The 27,255-nt window shown below is 31.4% G+C and overlaps 1 protein-coding gene across 9 annotated transcripts in view; it reads right to left on the bottom strand.

Annotated features, from left to right (window-relative positions):
* Positions 1 to 418: 418 nt before the first annotated feature.
* Positions 419 to 27,255, bottom strand: part of kcc (solute carrier family 12 member kcc) — a 257,609-nt gene continuing 230,772 nt past the window's right edge. For 6 of the 9 annotated variants that reach the window (XM_085192263.1, XM_085192261.1, XM_085192262.1 and 3 more), the window contains 20 exons: positions 20,810 to 20,880; positions 13,225 to 13,485; positions 12,861 to 13,046; positions 11,983 to 12,218; positions 11,737 to 11,890; positions 11,297 to 11,483; positions 10,915 to 11,071; positions 10,025 to 10,237; positions 9,657 to 9,836; positions 9,322 to 9,441; positions 8,597 to 8,790; positions 8,305 to 8,473; positions 8,018 to 8,207; positions 7,594 to 7,809; positions 7,313 to 7,420; positions 6,916 to 6,969; positions 5,979 to 6,122; positions 5,026 to 5,189; positions 4,398 to 4,537; positions 419 to 4,152 (listed from right to left, as the gene is read on the bottom strand). In XM_085192263.1, the coding sequence (XP_085048389.1) occupies positions 4,061 to 4,152; positions 4,398 to 4,537; positions 5,026 to 5,189; positions 5,979 to 6,122; positions 6,916 to 6,969; positions 7,313 to 7,420; positions 7,594 to 7,809; positions 8,018 to 8,207; positions 8,305 to 8,473; positions 8,597 to 8,790; positions 9,322 to 9,441; positions 9,657 to 9,836; positions 10,025 to 10,237; positions 10,915 to 11,071; positions 11,297 to 11,483; positions 11,737 to 11,890; positions 11,983 to 12,218; positions 12,861 to 13,046; positions 13,225 to 13,485; positions 20,810 to 20,880 (3,236 nt within the window). In that variant the 3' untranslated portion in view covers positions 419 to 4,060. The remainder of the gene's footprint in view (positions 4,153 to 4,397; positions 4,538 to 5,025; positions 5,190 to 5,978; positions 6,123 to 6,915; positions 6,970 to 7,312; positions 7,421 to 7,593; positions 7,810 to 8,017; positions 8,208 to 8,304; positions 8,474 to 8,596; positions 8,791 to 9,321; positions 9,442 to 9,656; positions 9,837 to 10,024; positions 10,238 to 10,914; positions 11,072 to 11,296; positions 11,484 to 11,736; positions 11,891 to 11,982; positions 12,219 to 12,860; positions 13,047 to 13,224; positions 13,486 to 20,809; positions 20,881 to 27,255) is intronic. The other 3 variants (XM_085192269.1, XM_085192267.1, XM_085192270.1) reach the window with 3 other exon arrangements.

Below are 27,255 nucleotides of genomic sequence, written 5' to 3'. Positions count from 1 at the left end.
TCGCTCTGGTGACGAGGCAAAACGCGGCGTTGAGTTTCGCCACTCGACACAGAATTCGTCTTAACATTAGGGTTCCTCTGCCTACCATCCTGTGTGCGGGATACAGCGTGAAGCTGATTTATAAAAAAAATAAACCTAGCAGGATATCAACCCACGCCTTTTGGAAACCACTACACCGTTCAGCCCACAATTATTTTAAAATTTTACTCCACACTTTGGAAAGGTACCTTTTTAAAATATTAAATACAAAGTGTACGCTTATTAGTGGAATTAGAACCTGCTTATTTGTATTTATTTTCTGGGCTAGGTTAAAGATAAAATGTGGTGCTGAGCCCTTACACTCAACACGATATATGGGGAAAGCGAAAAACTACATTGACCACGACTTATTGCGGAGGATGTAAAATGAAAGCATATATATAATTATAATTTATTTTATTATACTCATAACATTTTCTCTTAAATTTTACTCACGGACTAATTTACTAGAATTATTATTTGAATATTTATTTTAATAATTTATTAGACAGCTTTTATAATTTAAAACTTATGTATTCGGATAAAAATTTCCAGATCAAAATGTTAAATTTAATTAAAATTTAAATCAGAAATTTGTATAGTGTTAAACTATATTTAATCGTCGACAATGTTACTGAATATGTAACCGTATGTTACATGTTTTGAAATACTAATACAATTGAAAAGAAATTATTAGGTAGTAGGTAGGTACCTCCTGGCTACAATTTAAAAGTGCATCTAAGTAGATCAATCATGCACTGGTTAGTACCATGTCCCATCATTTATCAATTCATCTAGTCATCACCAATACAAGCCGTAGCCAGGAATGTAAACGCTATACTTTATAGCCAAAAGGTGTATCACAGCAACTCTAGCTTGAAATATCAAATTTTTATGAGTGTGTTCACGCTGGCTCACAGCCTAATTCTAAATAGACAATTTTTATTTAAATTACAAGACACTCGACAGAGTTAGGTACAATTATTAAATTTATAATTTTTATTCCTATAAGTATGTAATTTTAATTATAGGTACTGCAATAACGAACACGATATTTGAAGATGTGAGTGACTGTGCACTTTCCACGTCTAGCTATCAACTTATAGTCGCTACCACACAATGTTCTGAAAGCTAATATAAATACACGCAAGTTCATTGAACTTTAAATTGAATCATTTTATTATAACTCTACTTAGTAGATTATAGTTAAAAATTCCCATCTAAATATTTTTAGATAAATTTTAAACTTTGGCACATAAAAAATGTGATATACACATCATACCTCATGCGATCGATGGGAATTTTATTGTATCTATAATTTAAAAGTAATTTTCTTTTAAATAAATTTTTCAAATATAATATTCCTTATATTTTTAAGTTATATAGGTATTTAGTATTTGTATTTTGAATTCTTTCATTTAATAAAAGGCAGATTAAAGAAGGTACATAATATTAACATGGGGTGTTCTTATTAACTTGGTGTCAAAATATTTAGTGCCTATTAATAGGCATAATTTTTAATACAATTGTCGTTCATAAATATATTCTATTGTTTATGGCTATGTAAAATGAAGATATGTAAACTATTTAATGATTCTTTTTATTTTATATCACTAGGTGATGAAGAACACATCCACATATACGAATTTACGTAATATATTATCTTTAGAAGAGTCATTTAGGTATATATTGCGACATATTAGATATTATATATTTAGATATATCTACTTAATTTTATTAAGAGAAATTTGTTATGTATCAATTGTCAAGTACCCTTCCATATTGATCACACAACGTATCACTGTATGTAATTTACGGCGTAAAATATATAATATATATATATTATTATTATGTCTATATTAAACCAAGGTGTTGTTAAGCATTAATATATTAAAGGGTTGTTTCGTTACTGCGACAAACGTTCACCATTTCTTTTACTGCTACGTGTCATTATTTATCTGCGAATAGAATTTTTAGCTTTAGATGTTAATTTTTTATAGATTATATTATTACAAGCAAGGAGGCTTGAAAATCTATTTTATTATGTAAGTATTTGCATTTTCAATATGTGATTTTACTTAACATACTTTTACAGAAATGAATTGTTTGGAACAGCAACGAAATGCCTGTTTTATAGGGCAGTATCACGTATTTTAAATATACTTATTAAGCCTTAAATATAAACACAAGTTATACAAAATTATACAGTTACATAATAAATTACGACTCTGATAAAAATAGTAAATAAGATCTTCCGTTGGTGTAAATATTCAACAATGCCCAAGGCTTGTTGCATTTTGGTAGGGATACTTTACAAGTTTATTAAGATGATTAAAACATTAGGGTTAAAACACACGTTATTACAATAGAACAGCAGTTACTGCCTTAAGACACCTTTTATAGGCATTAATAGCTAATCTATTTTATCTTCACCTAAGAACCGCAAAATTGATCATGCACTATACTTAAACTCTATAACCATTCTAGTGTCTATTAATATGAATCTCCGATTGGTGAATTTATAATTAACTACCTAATCGCTTAGGACTAGGAAATTACAACATCGACATCTATTTGGCAGTAACCTAATATTCATTACGTAGGACTAACATAGTGATGATGAAATGAAAAATTGACGATTTTTGTATATATGTAGGTATAGTAGATCAATTTATAGGGATAGTTATTATATTAGTAAGTTAGTTGTAAATACGTTCTTATATTTTTTAAATAGGTACCGATAACAAGTGATGGGCACTTACAAAGTCAACGTCAGGTAGTGATGTATAGATACAACTGTCATAATATTAGACGTCATATTACATTAAATAAGTTTTTTCACTGGGCTATTTCTAAAGCAATATGGCTCCCAATGTCCAAAGATGAATATTTTCTACATAATGTATATAATTGTTATAAATACATACATCATCTGCATATTCCTTAAAAGTAGGTCTTATAACTAAAAATGTTGACGAGGAATGTGTCTTATCTAATAAGAAGATACATAGATACTTATAACAAGAATTATAATTTTCTTACGTATAAAACACCCACGCTTGTAAGTAAGTACGGGTGTAAATACTATAGTAGATGACATAAACATTATATAAATGATCACAGTAAGAAATTAGCTAACTACGCGAATGTGCGTAATAATTTTTAAGTTTTGACACTATAAGTAAGAACTAAAAGAAAATTGTCGTAAGTAGTTATTTGTAACCGTATTTAATATTCATGATATATTTTATATTATATAATGTAAAAATAAACAGAAAATGTTGTATAGGTATAAATCGAACATTAATATTTTTTTTGAATTCTTAATGTCTGTAAATGACTAGATCTTCTATAACGATCTGGGAAGTAAACGTTTAAATGTCACCAATCTTCAGTCCCATTGTATCTTTAAGTTGAGCAGACAATATTCTTAGAACAAAATAACTATTTACAAAGTTTAATTTAGATAAAATATTCCATGATTGTAAACGGTGTAAATTGTCTACAATTTCATTAACATTTATATAAAAAATAAATCGAAGAGTCAGAGTAAACCCGCAGTGTCGGCAACTTATACATAAATTCGCACTTACAGCTAATCTATATAACAAACAGAACAAACCCCGAGCTAAACTAACTTAAGGCTCATTTAGATTCGCACGTTTTCACATACATGTATATGTATACAACAGTAAATAAATTTTATTAAATTATCATCTAAGCGTCAAATATAACAAAAATTAATACTAATATAGTACACTCGTTCAACGTACATCGATATAAATTCAGTTATTCAGTTACGTAAGAAGATATAATACAATATAAATGAACTGCAAAACAATATTATCTCAGGCGCTGCCAAGAATACATTATGCGATGTATGTAATATAAAGCGATCAACAATACGGATTTCTTAAAAACATTTAAAATATAGTATGTATTGTATTACAAACAAATCACATAGACATTTGTAGAGTGCGCAATAGAGCGCGAACCATTGCATTGATAGTTCAATATAGATGTGAATACTAATACTGGTTATTCACGAGTAAATGGTGATAACTTCGCGACCCCCTCCGCGCACCATTAACACCTTCTCCAAGCCCTCCGTCAAAACTTCCAGGAATTCCATGTCTTAAAAAAAGAAAACATTTTTTTTTTAATGAACCATTCTAAATTAGTGCATAGTGTGTGATTACTAAAAGCGTAAGGATTATGAAGTATAAATAAAGTTATATTTGTATAATTTTAGGGTAAAGCAAAATTTAATAAAGCATTGAAACAAATTTTAAGTTACGTATATATTCTGAAAATGCAATGCAAATTTTTTTTTAATAATATATGCAAAAGATAGTAATAAAAAACGAAAGTTTACTAACAGTTCGATTCTCTCTCGAGCTTCGTGTCTCGCGGCGGGCCGGGCAGGTTCAGTATGACCAGTTGTGCGTCGTGCGAGCGTGACACTATCACCTCGTTCAGCTTCACAGCTGTGTGCATTCTGCGCACTGTGCCCTCGTCACTGAAGTGCGAAATATTATTTGTAAATTAATATTATTATAAATACTTTATAAATGATGCCAAGACTGACTCTATTATTGGAATATCTTTATAAGTTCTAATAACATACTTAAGATAAGAAATTAAAAAACAATTGAGATTATAGACAAGCTGGGAACAGTAGAGATATACTATGTATTATATTTAGAAACATAATATTTTTTCCTGCTATTAAAATTTTTATATACGTCTCCACCTTTTTTCTCAATATTAAGTTAAACATAAATATTTAAAAAAAGAAATACTATTATTTATTGGTTACGGTACAAATATTTCTAGTGAAACTGTACTTTAAAATTTTTATTAAATTTAATATTTTGTCCAAAATTAGGAATATCTTTACTATATTGCCACGATGTATCGAGTGGGGATCGAACCCACAACCAGTCGTCACGACTTCCCTCTATGTTTACTATTGAAATTTGATCAATATAAAGTGGGACTACTCACGGGGTAATACTGGGCATGTTGGGTTTCTGGTTGAGCGCGTCTCCGTTGGGATTGCCTTCCTTGTGGTTTTCGACGTCGGGCAGCGGCGACTCACACTGCGAGCGTTCATCGGGCGAGTCCCACATTGAATCGATTATGTGCAACAAACTACTTCGAAATTCGTCCTAATATTTACCCCAATTATATTCCGTTTTGGAAATTTCGTTTCGTTTTCATATCGTACCGAGCGTTGCACATGACGGATTCAAGGCGAATGAAACACGGGATGTCATATATTATGTAAATTGTAAAACGATCACTGACTACTGACATACAAACATCCACTCATAGCTAATGTGGTATGACCAACTAAAGTGAACAAATCAATGCGGATGAACTCATTGCCAAACATATGACCACCGTGTGTAAATTCGCTAGGACTCGTTATGGTTAGCTATAACGATGCAGAACTCAACGGAAATAAATTAAAGTTAAATAAACGGGATTAAATAGCTGTGCGTGTATCGGATGTTGAAAGCAGGGACTTGCTTGCGACATCTGATATTAACGTAATTGTTTGTTGTTACGTCTTTACTTTTATACAGTGCTTCGCTTGATGGAGAAATAAATATAATTGAAAATAAGTCCATTTATGAAATAATAATGCAATCAAATTAAAATATACGTGAATATAGCGAATGATTAGCTTTTGCAACACCATTTTACTTTGAACACCACACATTAAAATATTATATCTAAAGTATATTCTTCATTGTAGTATTTTTAACTATATTTATTTAAACGTTAAAGCTAACAAAGTATTCTTTGTTTTTAATGAAATTGGTTATAATAGATCCATTCAATAATTTTGAGTATTCAATAAAAAGGGGATTTATATTAATTTTAAACACATTCTTTCAAAATTTCCAACATTTCAAAGCTAAGTCTAGCAATAATAATGTATTAATATTCACCTTATCGTCCTTATCTTTCTCATCATTTTCGGCGAGAGGAGGGGAAGGAGCGTCATCGGGTAGGGGTTCAGAGCCGGGTTCAGCGAAACGCACTTTGCTAGCTGTTTTAACATCAGCGTGATGATGATCCACAATAGCTTGAACCTAAGAATATTATTATATTTAAGTTTGTATTTTGTTATATTCAAACGCTAATTTTCTAATTCTTTCAAACAATTAAATATCTTTATTTCAGCTTGAAAATTTAGAGCTTAAAAAGAAAACACTTCCATTTAGTAATGAAAGTATACTTTTAAAAATGTAAAGTCTAATTTATTATGTAAATAATAATAGCATTTATAAATATATAAAATAAATCTAAAAGAGAAACTGTGCACAACAACTACATATGTATGTACGTATAAGAAAAGATCTGTGATATATTTATAGAGGGAATGATAGAAAACTATACAATTGACATCAAAAGCCAGTGTTCTGGTGATTTGTCAACGATATGGCGCTTGTTGATGATTGTTGAATATAACGACAGTGAATACTTATAGAATAACATAAACATAGAAACATAGAAGACAACACTTAAGCGAATAGCAATCTTAGACTTCCCTTTTTACTTTTGTATTTAATTATGAAATTTTAGATAAAAAATAACATTAGGTATAGAACATATTTTAAAAAGTTAGTAGTTTATTTGCTTGTTTTGAGAATTACAACAGATATTATTTTAATCTTAACTAAAAAACATAAAAGGGATGTTTAAGAATACGCAATTACAAACACATCAAACTATTATAAACTTTTTTTCGATTTACTAATTTGTAAATGATGTATACCGATCAAAGCGGAGGCATGAGAATGGTAATGAGGCTCGAGCTAACAGTAAGAGGGAGTAAATAACTAGAATGCATTAAAAGTGGACTCCTTTGAGGGTATTGTTTACCAAAGGCAATTTCTCCTCAGCACTTTGTTCGCGATAGTCCACCAAATTTTGCATCTGTATCGGCAGCGATAGACAAACGGCATTAGTTATTATTGTAACACGATATCAAGCCACGCTTCTGTACAAATACATAGCACATAAACACCGCTAATATGGATTTAGCTTATCCACAAATGGCTTCAGTGACTCACTTCAAGATATAGTCAAGCAAAAACCAACCAGTCATGTCCGAACAAAATAAAAAAAAACAAAGGTATTCTTTTGTAATAAATTTAAATATTTTTTATCTTTATCTTATTTTTTTTTCAAAAAATCTAAATATTATTTATTGGTTCGTTTTCGCAAAACTTTTTCAGTTACATGGTGTACATATAAATGTAATGATTTATTTACTTACCATGCCAAGAGTTTCCTTCTTATTCAGTCGTAGTTCTCGGAGCATTTGGTTGCGTTGTTCCATCATTAAAGTACGTTCGTAAGTATAAGCGGAGATATCGCTGTCGGTCTAGAAATATTTGAATATTACATCAAATTTTCGCACTTTTCAAGTTTTAAAGATTAGTAGTAAAACTCAAGGTTCCATGGTTATGTAATCGAAGGGTTTGAAATCGAAAAATAGTCAGAGTAAACATAATTTGTAAATATCACAACTTTCTTTTACTGTTGTAGTTAACTTACCATTTCTACAACCTCAACTTCGGCCTCCAAACGTAATTGGTACAAGAACATCTTAAGATCTTTCTTCATTTGTATAGAGTTATCTTCGATCTGGGCCACAGTGAAGATGCGCATCTTGCAGTTTTTCCATGAGCGATGTTGTTTCAGAAGGAATGGTAGTAACATGAGCATACCGCCGTCATGCACTATCCACCAAATATCTATGTTGCCAGAAACCTAGAAATATTTGGTTCGATTATTTATTTGAAATTTTAAGTCTTTACACAGCTTTCTTTGTTTTCTTTGATATAGCAGGGGTAATAATAAAAATCTAGCCGTTGGAAAGCTAAAAATTCAATTTTAATTAATTTGTAGTGATATTGATTAATAAAGCAGTGTTAAGAATTTTTTCTCTTAAGTATTTCAGCTGTAGACAAATCATTACCTTCTCAGTAGAATCGGGGAAGAAATTGATACCCTTAGGTACAAGCATGGCCATCCTCGCCGCAGTGACCGCACGCACAGTGTGTAGAAACACTTGCCACGTGCGCTCGTCTTCCGACTGCCGCCAGCCGTACGGCCACCCCACTATCACCGTGTTCGGTTTCAAACCACCCAGTCCTGTCGTTTGTACACTGTAGATTGTTTTGTAAGTGATAATTATTTTCTCGTAAAATAACAGTTTTATTATTAAATAAAATAATTCTCAAATATATTAAATATATTACTTACAAGTGGCTCAAGCCATCAGCAATACTATGAGATACAAGTACATCAACAAATCCTTTAACTTTCTCCTCGTCCATGCACTTGCGTAAGTTTTGTTTTGCAGTTGCCGCCTCACCCGCACGTCTTGTAAAATCTCCACCCAATACCGAAACGCATACGGTTAGACCTTTTCCTAAAATTAAAAGTTGAAATATTTTATTTAATTCAATATACACAGACCTATCGTTTAGCATTAAATTATTATAATCACCAAAATATCTATTAACTATTATTTTTAAATGTATATTTAACTTACCAGCTTTTAGTTGACTAGCAAAAGCGAGCATCTTGCGGTATTTAGGACTGAGTTCGTCATTGAGCTTAGCAAGTACAAGAACTTGAGGTCGCCAGTTCTTTGTGTGTGGAGGACCTTGTTCCAGACGCAGTAACGAGTAACGAGCCGCAGAGAGAGCCAAACCGCGTAATCCATCACCCCATTCCTTCTCAGCTCTAAAATAGTACAGTGTATTATATGTGACAGCTATATAAAATATAAATAAATAAAATATATATGGTACGATTAATCCGAGGCCGGTCGTGGCGCAGGGGCACTAAGTGTAAAATCGACTGGTTGTAGGTTCGATCTCCACTCGAAGTCATGTTTAACAAATATTTATTTAAATTTATATTTCCATTTCTTCGTTCTGGTGTCGAGCCAAAAGCGCGGCGTTGAGTTCCGCCACTCAATACGTAATGACTCCAGCATTCGGCGGAAAGTAGGGAACGGAGTGTCTTAACACACACTGCTGTGTGCGGGATACATAGTGAAGCAGATTTTTTAAAATTAATTATTTTTTAGGTAGAATATAACTAACAAATGCGCTGAATTACTTAAACATTTTATAGTACGAGTATTACTGTAAGTATTAAAATATTAACCATATTAAATTTATAACTAATAGCAAACACAATTTACAATCTACAGATATTTTAATATTCATAGAAAATAAAGAGAATAAAGCTAGACAGAAATAAACTCACCCTCGATATTCGATATATTTATAGATAAGACCGGCCATGCCCATCGCGATCAGTGCGTAGAACCAGGACGTCATAAACATAATAGAGATACACAATGTTAGGCCAGCAAGAGAGAGGGACCTGGAAAATTGTAAAAACACAATATGATATATTATTGTTTATTAAGAGATATTTATAAAATCCTTACATACATAAACTTACATAATTTACTTTTACTTAATTTACGTTTACTTACATAAACTTACATTAGACTTACATAAACTGTTATTATTCGAATATGATATATACCTTATAGATATTAAATAATAGTACGCTATACTAATAGAAGAACTTACCAATGATAATAGCGGAATCTGGGTCTCCAATTGGGAGTCTTCAACAATGTTTGTAAAGCGCACGCTAAGTTTACAAATCCGTAACACATAAGGAAAAACATTGATAACAAAGGAGCCAAAATATCAACGTTGCCGAGGAGGATGCCGCATTGGCAGATCACCATTGTTAGAAGCAAGGCTCTAAAAAATAAGAAATACATTAACAAAAAATATTAAGATTATTATTAATATAAAGATGTTGAAATATATACAATATTAAATTTGTCTTTTTCTCACAATATCTAGTTCAGACACTAAGGGCGTCGGAAAGAGTTAAGGAACCTACAGTTTACTCTATTTACTATAAAAAATATAGAATGTTAACATACCTTGTTGGCTCTCCTCTGCTGGACGAAACAGCAAAGGGAGCAAGAAAGGGTATAATTTCATCTTTAGCTATCGCTTGGAGTAACCGAGGGGCTCCGGTTAAGGATTGTAGTCCTGCACCAAGCGTAGAAAGGAAAGATCCAATCAGAATAACCCATTGATTTGGCCACGCCATATTTGCCACTACAAGTTTTCCACCTATCGATTGACCAAATCTGAAAATTAAATATTATCTAGTTGGCCTATTTGCTTTTATATATAACGATACTTACAAGTTTTGTTTCATAATATTCAGAACCATTTGGAAAGATGTGTTGAAAAATTACAGGGCATTTTCATCCAACCACTAAACAGTAAATAGTTAAATTTAAAATAAAAAGTAAAAATGGCAGATGATTTAGATAAAGAAATAATACTCGGGAATATATTTAAAGATTATGCAAAATTTGGAAATTCAAAAAGTGATGGAAAACAAATTACTCTGACTAATATTGATAAATGGTTAAAGGAAGCAAATATTATCGCTGGGAAAAATGTATCTACAACAGACACAGGCATTTTATTTCATAGATTTAAATCTAAAACAATTGATTTTAAGCAATTTCTACAGTTTCTCGAACTTCTTGCAAAAGAGAACAGATTAAATATCGGAAACTTAAAAGATAAATTATCTAAAATTGGAGCTCCCAATACTTCCAAAGCTACTAAAGTAGACAAATCAAATATTGTTAATAGAATGACGGATACTTCAAAATATACAGGCTCACATAAAAATCGTTTTGATGCAACTGGGAAGGGCAAAGGAAAAAGTGGTAGAGAAGATCTAAGCGACAATACTGGTTACGTGCAAGGATACAAGCATAAAGATACATATGGAAAAAAGTAGGCTTACTTGTCTCTTAATAACAAGTTGTCGACGGTTCCAGCGAAAAGTAATACGCAAGATAAGTATACAGTTGACGTAGTGAGGATAGCGCAGATAGTCCCAATAGGAATACTCTTTTGGGCATCAGCCAAATCTCCGGAACGATTAGAGCCAGCCATTATACCTAATAGAAAAAATAAACAATTAGTTAAGCGCTTTTATGTTTATTTGTAATATTTCAAATATATACTTTGATTATTTTGAATTGAAAGTATCAAGTGAAAATTATTAGCATGTTTCTCCTAGTGTCCAAAGCTAAATCAACTATTATATATATAATTCTCATTTTTATTTATATTGTCATTTTCTTATAAGAGCTTAATAAACATGAACAATTATAATACTATACCTGTCACAGACGGGAAGAATATTCCAATGAGTATAGTAAATGTTGTCGTGAGGTCGGCATAAATCTGATTATATGTAGGTCGCTCCATTTGCTCAATATCATCAGGCTCCTTTCCATAGGCAATATATTGACCGAGTTGAAGAAACGAATCTTGCAAATTATCAAAGAATACTCCGCTCGACAAGCCCTGCATATTTTATATTGGGTATTAATTAATTATTTTTTTAAATATTGAATTATTAATAAACAGTAGTGGCGCAGCGTTGAGTTCCCACACTCAGTACGCAATGTCTCCAGAATTAATGGGAACGGAGTGTCTTAATATTATGTTCTCTATCTACCCTGCCATATGCAGGATACAGCGTGAAACACACAATAAAAATATTTTTACTGTACTAGGTAAATTCATTAAAAATATTACTAAAATTGGATTGATTTACCTTTATGCCTTGAACAATAGAGACTTCATGAGTCTGGAAGTAAGGATCGCATGTCTTATTCACGCAGAATAATTGATGCAATTCACCACCAGGAACCTTAGTACAATTTTCAATGCTAATATCCTTTAGTAATCGTTTTCCAAGGACACACATTCTAAAAATAAATAAAGCATTATTAAGTTGAAAATTACCTAATTTACCTACATTGATGCTGGTTTTAAAATATTATAATTGTTGAGAACTTACTGTAGCTTATCATTTCCATTAAAGTTGACAAAAATACCGGCATACACAGCTGTTATTGAGAGGATAACACAGGCGAGGGCAATAGTAGCAAATTTATTTACAAATTTCACTCCGACAAATACAACCATGCCCATGATCAATAATAGTCCTGTGCCATATACTCGGAAGTTATTGTACATCGCCTCTGGGTCCTTCGTGAAGTCCCCAAAGATAGACATCCACGGAGCCATGTACGTCTAATAGAACAAAAATACTTGCTCATTAACATATTTATTTCTGTACGATGCATTAAAACGTATTATATAATATAACAATAAATATATGAGAATTTGTTGACACGATTTTATTGAATTGAATTAAGCAAATGTCGTTATTGGCCAAATCAAATTACGTATGTATGTTTGTATGTACATACGTACTTGGGCGTAAAGTTTTACGAGGTCATAAAATTATACTATTTTTCCGACTCGATATCTCTAAGTCATGTTTTATATTGGCAAATATTCCAGGGATCGGAGATTGCTTTTAGTATTATTGCGGAAAACATAAATTATTCCTGTTATCTGATAACAATTTCCGTAGTTACATAATCTTTATATGTAAAAATGAATGTTTGTCTGTATGTCCTGTATAGAATCGTAAAACTATGGATTTGATCATGTGATGATCTTTAGCAAAGTTGCATGAGCCCACGACGGTTTTTTAGTTGGTGCGACAAATTTTCTTATTTCATTTTTTTTTGTTGGTGTCGTAGCAACGTACGCAGGGACCAGCTAGTATATGAAATAATTGTAGTAATAGTTTATTATAATGATAATAAATCTAAATCTAATCTAAATAAATGTTTTTTAATCATTTGTTTAGTGTGCGTTACTTACTAAAACAATTTCAACGGCTCCGACAATGTACATAGCTGCGGCCAGTGTTGTTCCAGTGTAGAAAAGCATTCCCACTGCGCCTCCACACTCGGGGCCTAGCGAGCGACCGATCATGAAGTAGGACCCGCCCGCGGGCACTACGCCGTTAGTTGCAATGGCAGACATCGATATCGCAGTAAGCATAGTCTGTAAAAACATTTTTTTTAACTATTTTTCAACATTACATAAACAGTAATAAGCTGTTATCTAATCAATCATTTAACAATTGCAAGGTAAATGTACGAGCAAAAATATTTAATTACAATTGATCTAGAATATAATATGAATTAGTGTATAAAACTATAGCGAATAGTACAGCACATACCGTACAGCAGCACGTAAGCACGATCAAGAAACCTTGAATTGCACCAGCAGTCCCAACTACCCAAGTCAGACGGATGAAGAGGATAACTCCGAAAATGTTTTGGATACACGGTAAATATACTCCAATGAGGGTTCCCATACGCGCCGGTGGCGCAGGCTTAGGGGCATCCGGGTCCGCTGTAGAGGCAGTGGGGATAGTGTTGGAATAGTCCGCGAGGGAACTAAGGAACGTAGCCGCTCGTGGTCTGTCTTCGATCTCCTCCTGTGGACAACATAAAGAAATATGGATAAAAATGGATCATAACCATTCCAAATAAAAAATTAAGTTCGTAATTCTTTTTATGTATTACGAAAACCAACTATTACTTTCATTTCTTATTCTAATAACGTATGAATTTTAAATTTTCTTCTTCTGTGAATTCTCTCTACGGCAGTTGAGTTAAAATTTTTAAGGTACCATATACTCCACTTTTCATACTCCACCATATATCAGTAGATATATGGTGAAATATCAGTTTTAATTTCGAAATACTATACACACAGCTCGTAGAGACGAGATTCACCCGAGCTCGACGTAGCGCTCGTATTTTATTCACGGGCCATTTGCAATGCTCACTGTTCCTTCAGACGTTCAGTTCGTCGTCAGCTTTGCAAATGTCGCTCACAAATGTCTATGGTGTTGAATATACAAAAGGCAAAATGCGAAATAAAAAGTAAGTAGATAAGAATACGTTTAAAATACGTAGAACAAGAAATATTTTTGTAGTCTGTATAAATTGTAAACGCTATGTAATGTTGATGTTCGTATATCATTAAAATAGAATAATAGTAAAATCTTATTTATGACTGCTTTTTTCTTTTATTATATTGGTTAATAGTATAAGAAATTTGTATAAGTTTTGTTTTCCAGTATTAATAAATACAAATTTATTATGAAATATATAAAACTCGGGAGAATATGTACAGTTGTATTTATTATTATAATTTTACTGCATGTTTATGATATACTCTTTCTAATTTTTTTTTTATATATTAAAGTCCATAACTCAAAATAAGATGATTTCCTCATTTGTTAACATGTTATTCTTATTATGTTAAAATGATATAAAACATAGTCAAGTTGCTATAGAAGTAATTCTTTCTTGTTTTAAAAAGAAAACTATCAGTGATTTAACAACAAAATTACAGTTAAACCAATAGGTTTGTCGTAAATTTTCACTTGCAATAAAGCGGCCGGCCAACCATTTGTTACTTGACTTCTTCTATTTGTATTCATTTGTTCTGTCGCCATTACCCAGCACTTTATTTAAAATGTGGATCTCTTTTAGATTACGAGCGTAATCCAGTTTTCTTTTTACTCACAATTGACGGAAAGTTACTCTAGACATCATTGAACGGTATGAAAAACACTGGAAAAAGGCGTCATTAATAAAAATAACTTTATTATAATACTAATTTAGATGAATCACACGTGTGCCTACCGATACGAGTATATCCCTCTTCAAAGCGAGATTGTATCTACGAGAATAGAGGCCGGTTATGTTATTAGAAAAGAAGTGAATGCGAGTATGACTTAGAAACTAAAATAAGTACCTATGTAGTTTACTATTATTATAAATAATCAAAAATCACGCTGTATCCCGCACACAGCAGGGTAGGCAGAGGGAACCTACTGTCTTATCACTCTGTTCCCCATTTTCTGTCGACTTCTGGAGGCATTGCCTGTTGATGGGCAGAACTCAACGCCGCGCTCTGCCTCAACACCAGAGCGAAGAAATGGAAATATAAACGTAAATAAATATTTCACTTCCTCGAGTGGGGCTCGAACCCAAAACCGTCGCGTTACTTTCACACCCTTCCGCCTCTGCGCCACGACGGCCTCTATTTTTCTATTTTTATTTTCACACTTAAATATATTCTTCACGTCGCGTCGCATACAACGTGAAGTGTGCTCAGAGTGCTCATATTCATGTTATATAGGAAACCTCAAACCTGAAAATACGAATATCGTGTTTATATTACAAAGAACCTTTGAAGTGAAGGAAGAGGAGGCGAATTTAACGCTTCCTTCAGCGCGTTTCAGATTATATTAATACACAAGTACCTTTTGTAAAAGGTAAGAAAGATGAAGCTTAACCCAATTTTATATAAAGTTCGTATGCCAGTGCTTATGAAAATTATAATTATGCTTTTTTATTTATTATGATAGAATGATGAATGTCTTCTTTATTGATATAGCCTAGGTGATCTTGTCTAGTTTGAATTATTTTTTTGTAAGCAAACCACTTTAAATGTTTACCTAAATATTTCAATTTGTCATTGTTTTGATAAACTGAGGTAGAGAAGAATACTATTATGATCGTATAAGACTGGTTCAAAAAATTTAACTGTCTGATAAAATAATGTAACGAAATGTTTATTTCTTTCATGCGCCATTTAACCACCAAATCGTAGGAAACATTTATCTATACATTTGTACATATAAATAAAATTGAAGTGTCTGTTTGTAATTTCAAAATAACCGTGTTTTGTCCAAGCCTCATATAGTTATTTACGCGATATTAAGCGATAAACAAACAATTTTTCTGTTTTTAGGGACTTTCACTGAAGGATAGAGGGAGTGATGAAGCAATATATATAAGTTACTTTTTCCCTGGGAAAATATCTGTTTGTCGTGCGTGCCTACTGCCTTCATAGATAGTTATGAAATAACTAAACATTATTCTAACACGATATATTGTGAGCAAATCAAATAAAATCCCAAAAGATTTAAAATATGATTTATTAAGCGTAAACAGTATAGATAACCATATTAAAATAATAAAGCAATTTTCTCAAAATACACTAAAATAATATTAAATTAATATTTGTATAGTTCAGATGGGTAAAGCCGCGTCACGGGTAGCGCTTGTATGTAAATATAGTTCAAAGAGGATCGATCGAGAATGGTGGAAGATATAATTTGATATTAAAGATATAATGATAAGAAAAAATTATAGCCCCTAAACCCCTTACCTAGCTACATATGTGAAACGGGGTGTCGAATTTTGTACGAAAAAAAATATTTCGAGGATCATTTATCATGAAACTCGCTAACCGAATCCTGTAAAGAAATAAATTTCACGTGTTTTACCATTTTTAACACTTTTCTAATGACGTCAAAAACTAAAATTAATGCTTGTAATGGGCTAATAGTATAAAAGTATTCGATAAAGATGTTTCCCAGTAAGAATTTGCTTCATAACTTTAGGCATAAGTATACCAAAGGATTATAGGTCTCTATTATTCTAGAAATCTGAACCTTCAAAATCTTACCAAAACATTTTCGACGCCGGATGTATTACAAGAAAATGGCTGTAGCCGAAAAAAATCACGCATTATACCCGAGAGCAAAGACTTCTAAAGGGCTTCCAGCAAATTATTCGCAAAGCGTAACTTGAGGGGGCTTGACCTCTAAGACGGAGCACCATTTCATTTCTTTTGCTATTGATGGCCCTTGGCGCGGCCTCCGCTCGAGAACCTCAGATAATCTGAGAAGGCCGCCCAATATTCGCCTTTGACACAGCTTTGTATATTATACTTATTATTAAACTAGCTGTGCTTTTTGGCTCTACTCAATTCTATTTTAAATATAATGTAACACCGCAATGAGGATGCGATGTCTATACGAGAAATATAAATATTTTTATCGTAATTCTTCATTATCTATCGCTAAGTTGTTATGCCTCTTAGTATTATATTCAATAATAATAATAAACAAGTGTGTTGAAAATTCAATAGATAAAAAGTCGTGTTTATTAGTGTTAAAAATAGTTAATGTGCATAGGATAGTTAAAATGATCTTGTCAAAGTTTGACAGCGTTGAATGTGGCTTAATAAACTAAACTAAAAAAAGTACTTTCTCTAAGCACATTGAGATACCTATTAGACCCAACAAATTGAAACTAAATTCATATTCGTTAATAGTAACGAGCAGAAGAGACTCTAATATCCGGCGCGGCTCGCTTACATCTGTATAAACAGCCTACCTGTCTTAATTAAACTTCCGACCACTGCCCCTTAATTAAAACGATACAATATACACAGCTTTATCAATGTACGAAATTAACGAACACTGTTGTCAATCTCTTTTATTTTTCTCTCGTATTTTTTCAGTACCGTCAATATCCAATTTAAAGCATTTGATACCTCACACTACAATATAGGTTTTAATTTTTTAGGTAATTCAATACTACGGTCATCACCTGGTATAGCGTACTAATAAGTCCAAAATCAAGATTTAAAAATATTCCTAAGCTATCTTAGGAATATTTTCAAATCTTGATTTTGTATGTCAGACTTTTTTGCATTTTACGGAGTGAACAGGTTCTTTGTGTCTAACGAATACTCACTTCACTAAAATTAAAAAAAACTATGCTTAATTAGCCGGCAATTTGGTCAGTCTTGGATTTATACAACTTTATACACTTTTATACAAATAATGATTCATAATTACATTTATTATTTTATGTTAAATATAAGTATATAAAACAATATTTAATTATTTATACTTATGACACGAATTTAAACAAAATATTTATATCTGGGTTGTTATCTGGTGCCTACACTAGATTTCATGAATATGTAGGCTGAGAGGCGCTAAAGTGTTCTTGGACGATTTCTCTTTACTATGCAGATAAAGAAATATTTTTGTGAAATTTTAGAAAGAATTTGTTTTATCAAATTTTACTGGTAAGATCTGTTACAGAAATGTGTATATATCGAAGTAAAGCCGTTCGGGTCAAGCGGATGCAACTTTTAGAGTTCCACTGTGCAATGGAATAGTTATATTAAATAAAAGTATTGTTTGAAAATAACTATTTGTTAGAATAACAATCAAATAAAAATAAGCAGAATATTATTTTTATTAACATTAATTGACTGGGTTGAGATCACAGTCGATCAACACAGTTTTATATCGTATCGCTACCGGTAACAGGGTTAATAGCTTAGAATTACTATTAAATATCAAAATAGATGTTAAAAATAATGTTTAAAATATTTTATACGTCTTTTAAAACAAGATTACTTTACTTATTGCAACTTCAAAGACAAATAATTTTATTCTGATGAGAAAGAATTGTATATAAATAGATATAAATAGATATAGATATATAAAAAATGAATCTTTTTCTTTGAAGTTTAAAATCTATGAATTGAAATATACAGTTACGAATCTACTACATCTTTAGTAGGAGCATGAAATAAAACAGAAAATAACATTATTGAGAGTAAACTACTTTCACAATATAGTTTCTACTCAGCAACAATTTTTCCTACAAAAAAAGAATGAAGGAAAAGTTTCACGTTGCTCGTATACTTGTTGTGTTGATGATGTTTAAAAACTTTTAATGCTATTTTATATTGCAAGTATCATTACTAATATTATAACTGTCTTTTTAAGCTCTTTTATTATGTCAAATTAAAAATATGTAACTTCGTAACTAAAGTATAATATATCCATACCTATATTATAAATTCGAAAGTAACTCTGTCTGTCTGTCTGTCTGTCTGTCTGTCTTTTACGCAATCAGGGCCAAACTGCTAATTTAATTGTGATAAAATACTCATATAGAGATATATACTTGACGGTCTCGGGATGAACATAGGATACTTTCCAATTTATACTACATTGTACTGCGACATTATGATGGCTTTAATGCGGATTAACGCAGATCCGCCTTCAATCTCACTTTTATTACTTTTTGTTGCAGTGAAAAAGTCGTCCGCGTACAACTTTTATAGCAATATTACACATACCTATAAAAATCGTGTGAATATAGTTAAATAATATTTTAATTCAAGTTTTTATGAGCATATATTTGGTCACTTTTGGGTAAGGAGATATTTAAGATATCAATTCTTCGATTTTTCGATCGATATTCTTAAATTTATATAAATATCCATGATTATATAAAACATATGTATTTTAGCTTAAACATAGTGAGGGCTTCTGGTTGTATAATAAAGCAAAGTAAAAAAAAACTTCGGGTGACCTTCACTCTACAAATTGCTTTGGCCATTCAACGAGAGAATGTTGCCAGGCGTCTAGGCACGTTATCACTAGAGTGAGTGTTTTTATAATTTATAGCTTATGAACTCTAGCAGTATTTATTTTAATTTATTCTTTATCGGATTGTCTATATGTACCGCTATATTTATAATACAATTTTGATTAGAGCGCTCTATATGAAAGTTCAGAATCTTTTCTACGCAGAAATCCATATTAAATGCTTCGTCTTTCCAAAAAATAAAAATAAAGCCTTTAAGTATATAATAATTAGTATTTACGAAATCATTTTTAAATAATATTTTATCAGTTGAAACATATTTATTCTACAAAATATAATTTATTTAATACTCCTGAACGCGTTTCAGGAATGAAGTAAATTTTTAATCAGAGTAAAATTGGAATCTCGTAGATCGAGGTGATAGCGTGAGATCGAAGAAGTTTATTCAAGTAAAAAATTGGGTCGGATGCTACGGCGTAGCCCCTCGCTACGAACGCTACGACCGGAGCCGATAGCGCACAGTGGCTGGCGCGCTGCGCGCTCGTTATACAATTCAGACACTACTATCATTTGCATAATTTGTGTCGTTGAATATAATTTATCACGTACTGACAATTATAGATAAAGTTTTATGTATAACAAGTAATATTCCCTGATTTTGCCTGCATTATACTTTTAAATATATTGCGAGAATTCATTTTATGAAAATTTTATAGTCCGTACAAATTAGTATAGTCTTAGATTTAGTTATCTGTCTCATTTTAGTATTATTTTTCTTCCTTAATATATTTTAATAAAATTGGTGTCCTATTCGATATCCATAATCATTCCGTTTGAAGTCAGACGATGTCCCATTGGTCCCGTAGTTATGTCTGAATTCCCGTCTGAATTTTTTTTAATTTAAATTTTTCTACGACAAAACTAAAAAAGTCTTGTCAACTTTACATGCTTTTATAGTATTAAATTTAAAGTATACAATTTACGAGACTTCTCAATAAGAAAATACACAATTTTCTTGGTGCAGCATATAGAAAATACATGTATGTAGAAAATCGTTAAATAAATTCCCGCGAAAGCAATATTCGAGATACGAAAGGAGATATACATGTGATTTATCGCGCAGACGAAATATCAGGCATATAATATTAAAATATAAGGTAAGAAAGTAGGGAGAATATTTCAGCGTACTTTACTTTTCCGTGTTTTACAATTGGTTGAAGTTTGTAAAGTAAGCAATGTAAAGAGTAACAGGATTTTTCCTCGACTGGAGGGTACTTTAGATTATGCAGATTTATTTTCTTATGAATACTAATCTACATTGCAAATTTGAAGGGCACTTTAGAATTATAGTTATGATCGTTTAACTTGGTGATATTAATATCTTTTTTAAGGGATCACGGCAATAAATAGATTATACAGTTTTCGTTTAGTACAAGCTCAAGACGCAGTCTGTGACAAAATTGAATCTGTAATTATTCTTCCATAGGTTTCTTATTTTTTTTTTTATAAAATATAAATAAAATAAGAGGGACTCACATGGTAAAGGTAGAGAGTAGTGTCGCAGCCTTTGTCCTTGTCTTTGGGCAGACCGTGCTCATCGGTGTCACCTGTAAAAATTGGAACATATTTAATATTTAATTTTATTTCAATATTTAACTAAATTTGCTTAGGGCTAAAAGAAAGTGGCGTTTATTAATTTTATTTAAATTTCGACCCTTTTTGGTAAAAAATTGTTAAAATAATCAAAATAAAATAAGTCTGAAGCTCAGTGGATGAAATTATAAGTAACATTTTCCTCAAGTTGAAACGACTATATTTAGACTTTGATATGAATGACTAAGTCTGCTCATGTTGACTTAATTTGATATTCATTAAAAGAGATACCAAAGTAATTCATAATCGCCCACGCATAGCTAATAAGTTTGAATAAAAATCTTTTTTGAAATATGCTTTAATTGATTAAAGTTATGCTTAACTAAATCGAAGGTTAGTGTAATTTATTGCAAAACGACTTCTTTCAAATATGTCTGACCGTCAGAAGTTCAAAAGGCAAATTAGTATTAACAGGCAGTACATGAATGCAATACAGAGTACTATTCAGACGGGCGGAATAAAACGGTACTCGTGGAAAACGAGCAAGTTGGCAAAGACTAAGCAAATTGCTAGCTTGTGCACGAGTTGTGGAGGCTAAATAACGTATGTAATTTATTTACGACCCAATTCCTTTTCGAAAACGAAAGTGAAAGATCATGCACACTAAAATTTAGCGAATGAAATAAATGTTTCAGTATAGTTTTTTATCTTCACGCTCACAAAAGAATAGGCAGCGGGAACCTGGGAACCTAGTGTTAAGACAGTTCCGCTTCCCCATTGCCATTCAATTCTTTAGGCACTACGTGTTGAGTAGTGGAACTGAACACAGTTCTTTGCCACAAGGCACTAGGAATATCACTGGGAATATATTGAAATTCAGCGAAAGCTGAATAAAACAACATAATATATCACAATATATAAGAAAAACAAAACTTTGTTTCAATAATTTGCAACGATTGAAATCGTTAAGCTTCGAATGAGGTTTATAGCTATAAAAGAAAACGTCGTTAGCTTTCACGGTAGGTACATTTGCTCAGTGTTAGTATAGGAGTGCCTTTATATACATTAGTAATGTTCATGCATTAGTAATGTTCGTTTAAGCTTCTAGTGCAGTCCGTGGCCTATTGTTTACACGAGTTATTGTTTTACTGGAAGTATTTAATATTAGTAAGTGTTAGCACACTGGAGGAGAACAATAGTATGTAACAAAGTAATCGATAATATTTTTATTTATTTTGTTTATTTGTTACTATTTAAATCTTATATACAAACTAGTGGACCCAAACGCGGCTACGCCCGCTTGAACTATACGAATATTTATGAAGGTACAAAACTTCAAATATGAATGTCAAGGGCTGACCTTTCTCTTAACATGATAACATTGGACGAGTATTTTCGATGTACGAAATCACATTATCGGTGGCTCTGTAACTTGATTATTTACACCGCCTCGCCGCTGAGACTTGAAGGTTACGTTTATAGAATTAGTTACTCTTGATGTATTTTAAAATAATAAAAGCTAATCTGGTTGAAATTACGGCATTAATTATCTAATGAAAGGCTTTGAAGGTTCATTCGGGTTTCTTGTTAAAATTAAACAGTTTATTTATTGCAAATACTTGTAAAGCTTAGAGCGATCATGTGTAGTAACAAGACACAACGCAAACTTTATTTTTATTAAAAAGTTCAAATATATAATAACTTATGAACATTTAGAACGTATCTGATTGTTTCTAAAAATAATATATTATAATATATTTTTTATGAAAATATTTTTTTGCAGTCCAATTATGTCCCTTTACAAATGTAATGAAAGCAAATATAAATTCTAAACTACAGCCTTATCTCATTTACGTTTTACTTTTTATTCATAAAGAGCCTAGCTAGAAAACATTTTCGCTAAAATAGGGATTTAATGGGAAGGAATAAACTGCCGCCCTTTTTGTCGTCGAACTTTGCTGGTAAAGAGCGACATTGAGTTTCGTCTCATAATGAAAATCTAAAATATTTGTAATGGTCCTGAGTATAATTTAAATACAACCTTTTTTAATCTATATAAAAAATAATACTTTTATCTGTACACTAGCGGACGCGCGCAGCTTCGCTTACGTATTTAGGGGTGAATTCTAATAAACCATGAAACATGTGTTCAATGAAATATTTTTAAGAGTCTAAATTTCAAATTTTATAAAAATCGGTGGCGATTTAAGAATTTTTCCATACAAACTTTCAACCCCTTATTTGCACCCTTAGGGGGATAAATCTAGAAAACGATGAAACATGTGTTCAATTAAATACTTTTAAGAGTCTGAATTTCAAATTTTATAAGAATCGGTGCCGATTTAAATGTTTTTCCATACTAACTTTCAACCCCTATTTCACCCCTTTAGGGTTAAAATTTTCCAAAATCCCTTCTTAGTGGATGTCCAGATTACGAAAGTAAACATCTGTCCAAATTTCACTTTTCTACCATTAGCGGTTACGGCTGTGCGTGCGTCTTACCTCAGTCAGTGAGGACAAGTCCTTTTATATATATAGATAACAATCAGCGGCAAAAAAACTATATATATCTTAATTAATCTATATATATTTTATTTGTTAACAGAATGAAAATTGATAATTAATTATTAATTTATTGGATGTCAGAACACTGTCATCAGTTTTAATTTGTTTGGGCGGAATAAATTGAGTCCACGAATCTTAATTACATTCGGCTCCAATATATTCGCCATCATTATATTTTCAACATTCAATTTTATTTTTATTGTGTTTCGAATGACAACTGTATTAATTTAAATATATGCAAGACCACTCTACGTTCTCCCGGATTCGTGACATGAGGATTTTGAATGTAATTTGTAAAAACAAAGCTTCCTGTCTTAACAACATATCACTCAGCTTATAAAAATTTACATTTTACAATCATTTGGATTACTTCTTTTATAAAATTAATTATCTTGATTAGTGAAAATATAATTATTTGTTAATAAAAAATCATTTTAATGTTAAAATATACGACAATTATTAACTTTTCTTATATGAAACTGATATCGATGATTTTTTGTTTAGATATTTATTATGTACTGAATAGTTAAACCAAAAAAGAAGGTTTGTTAGTTAAGAAATATTTCTGTCTTTTATAAATTGTTCAATTTTTCTATAATATAATATTTCTATCTTTTATGAATAATTAATTAACGCAATTGGTTAGATGCATTTTTTCTTTGTCACTATGACGTTGAAACGCAACTATTTAACTTAATTTCAGGTATAAAGGCTTGTTAGGTTGTAGTATTAGCGAACAAGTAACATAGACCACAGGTGAATAATGAGAAACTGTCAATGTGGTCAAGTTAACGGCTAGTTAGACCCTTCAATAAAAGCGTTTGATAAACATCAAATATTAAACTTTACTATATGAAATCCTTCTAATTTTATTATTATACGAGTGCCAGTTGGTTTGAGGCAATTAATTAAAAAAACAATAAAAAGGAATGAAACAATTGTCCCACAACGAAGCTTTTGTTTGTTTTACACAAAGGAAAATGTAAAAACCAAAACAATTTCAATTATTTGCTGGTTGGCGAAATTGACATTGTATGTAGGTACCTACAATTCGTTCGCGCTTCGCTTTTATGTTGTTTGAAGTCGTGAAATGAAAGTGTTTACGTGTCAATATAATAAAATTACAAGTAGAATGATTCAAAATTACATAGTTCTAAATTTATTTTGTTGCTTATATGAAGTTGTTATGTAACATTTATATTATATTTTTTTTTTAATTTTTTTTTCAGTTTCTCGCTGTATCCCGCGTATAGTAAATTCATCAAAAACATATGACATACTAAACTATACGTGAATAATTCGGCTAAAATAATTTAACCTAATGAGTAACAATCTTAAAAGCCAAATACTTGCATTTAGTCAGCATTTTTTGTAAAACCGGTAGTAGAAAACCTACTACCGGTACAAAATACAACCTTTCAATCTTGGGAAAACTAAAGAAACGATACGTTAATCGACAGAGTGAGTACTTTTCGTGAAAAAAGTAATTTATATACGCATCTAGGTTAACAGTTAAGTTAAAAAGAGTTTGGATATCATCTAGAAAAAACGCTATAATTTGACCCAATGCTATCGAACTTTCTTGAAGTGCTTGAATCGTTAAAGGAGCGAACGACGTGACAAGTAAAGATAAATATAAGCTTGACGCTAAGTTTAAAATGAAGACATGCGGAAAAGATAAAAAAGCAAAGTAGGTATTTAGAAAAAATATGAAGTAGGGGATTTGTACTTACATTAAGAAACTTTAATGTGAAGATGTTATACAACAATTAGTAAGTGTTATAGATATATTAATATGATATTTTGGTTTCTTTTTGATAAAATATGCGTCATAGTTCAGTTCTGTAACTATGAAATAGTATATTAATTATAAATATTTTTAATTATGACAACCTAGTGCCATATTAATTCCTTCTATACAATTAATATTCCATATAAAAAATATATTTATTGTGTTAGAAATGTTTGCTTTGTATTGTAAATAGAAGAAACCGATAAACGGGATATTGACAGCTTAGAGCAACATCCTTAAGTCTTATGAAGGGGAGGGTGGGTAAAGGTAAGGAATGCCACACCCAGTTAGAGTATTGGACTATTTCCGAAAGAAAATGATGATTCAAGCAACTCGAGTCATTAAAAATATTAATTATCCAAACTCAGTATACTTCACGTTTTCTCTAATTACTCAGTTCTTGTCGAATTTTGAACTATAATTTACTGTGTGCTGAAAAGTGACCGCTAGTTACTTTTCAGCTTAATCCTCATAAGAGATGATGCTCCTTACTTCTGCTCTAGTATTATGACATGAATTTGTAGCTTTTTCAACAGATTTATAAGTTGTACTTCCCGTTGACCTACTGTTCTGAAATTGGTACGAAAGCCTGAATAGGCGTGTCCGACTCGCACTTAACTGTTTTTTTGTACATTTAATAATTTTGCCGACCTTACTGTTTGTGAGGTGTTGAAAAAAAAGACAACAATTTTAATGTCCTTTTGCTAAGGATCGTCATGTTTCATGTGTATGTAAAAGTATTTCACGTTACAATATTAATATTATTTACATAAAATGGGAATAATGTCAAATATAAATATGATCTTAAAGGACTCTCTAATAAATTTATCTATTTTGGGTGGTGTGCTTGGCAAAGGCAATAAAGTAATTTTGGCGACAGTAGCCAAAAGCTTTTAGAGTATGTTATTCTCTATAATATGATTTCATACCAATTTTTTCTTTTTCTGAATCAGGCTATAGGTCAGTCGTGGTTTAGGGGCACAAGCGTGTGACTGCAAGCGCGACTGGTTATAGGTTCGATCCCTACTTGAAGAAATAAAATATTTAATATTTTCATTTCTTCGCTCTGGTGTCGCAAAGCGCGGTGTTGAGTTCCGCTGCGTAACACGCAATGCTTCTAGAATTCGGTGAAAAATGGGCAACGGAGTGTTTTAACACTAGGCCATAGGAAAGAACGACACAAAAGACACTAGGAAATAAACAGAATTAAAATAATATAAAGAAATAATATTATCAAAAAATAAGATCAATGAGATAATTGTAATTACGATAATTATACAATTTTATTCGCACCAATTTAATTATGACACCATTATGACACCATTTAATTATGACCGTTACAACGTTAATTTTAAACAGCTAAGAAAGAAAAGCTTATATTAAACCATAGAATGGCGCAAGAAATTTAATTATCAAATGGAGATTGACTGAGATTAATTATCGACTTACGCCGCATGTGAATAAATTAGTTTTTATCACATTGTGTCTTAAATTTGAAGTAAAATATTCATTTAATAAATTTAATTTCAAATATTACAATTGCAAGTGCGTAAACGGGACTTAAAACATTTTCATGATGTTTAAATGTTTTATAACATAACTAGCGACCCTCTTGCGGCTTCACCCGCTTTTACTACTGGATTATTCATATAATGTAGGTTTGCAAAGCACTTAAGATAATGTGAAAATTAATTAAACCCTAATGCAACCCGCATTTTCGTAGTTTCAATAAGGATTTTCCAATTGTTTTACACAGCAAGGATTTTTTAGTAGGTACCGTAATTTTATATCTGTGATACTAATCTTTTCAAGTACTTATTAAAATATATTTAAATTACTATTTTTAGATAGTTAAATGACATTAAATAATACATTCAACTCGAATTATCTAATACGTGCAAACGCATCTAAATCTTCGTTGCTATAAAGGCAGGCGGGTTTTTTTTTCGAGCTTGTGGTTAATGCTAAAGAGTATGCCACTATGTGGCTGCCTGTGACGAAAATTAAATAGAATGCATCGGCCGGGAATTGA

This window comes from Heliconius melpomene, chromosome 10 (genome assembly GCF_056956725.1).
Source record: "Heliconius melpomene rosina isolate 202511_hmr_F chromosome 10, ASM5695672v1, whole genome shotgun sequence".
NCBI lineage: Eukaryota > Metazoa > Arthropoda > Insecta > Lepidoptera > Nymphalidae > Heliconius > Heliconius melpomene.
Note: the sequence above shows the minus strand (reverse complement) of the source record. Positions and strands in the feature narration are given on the sequence as shown.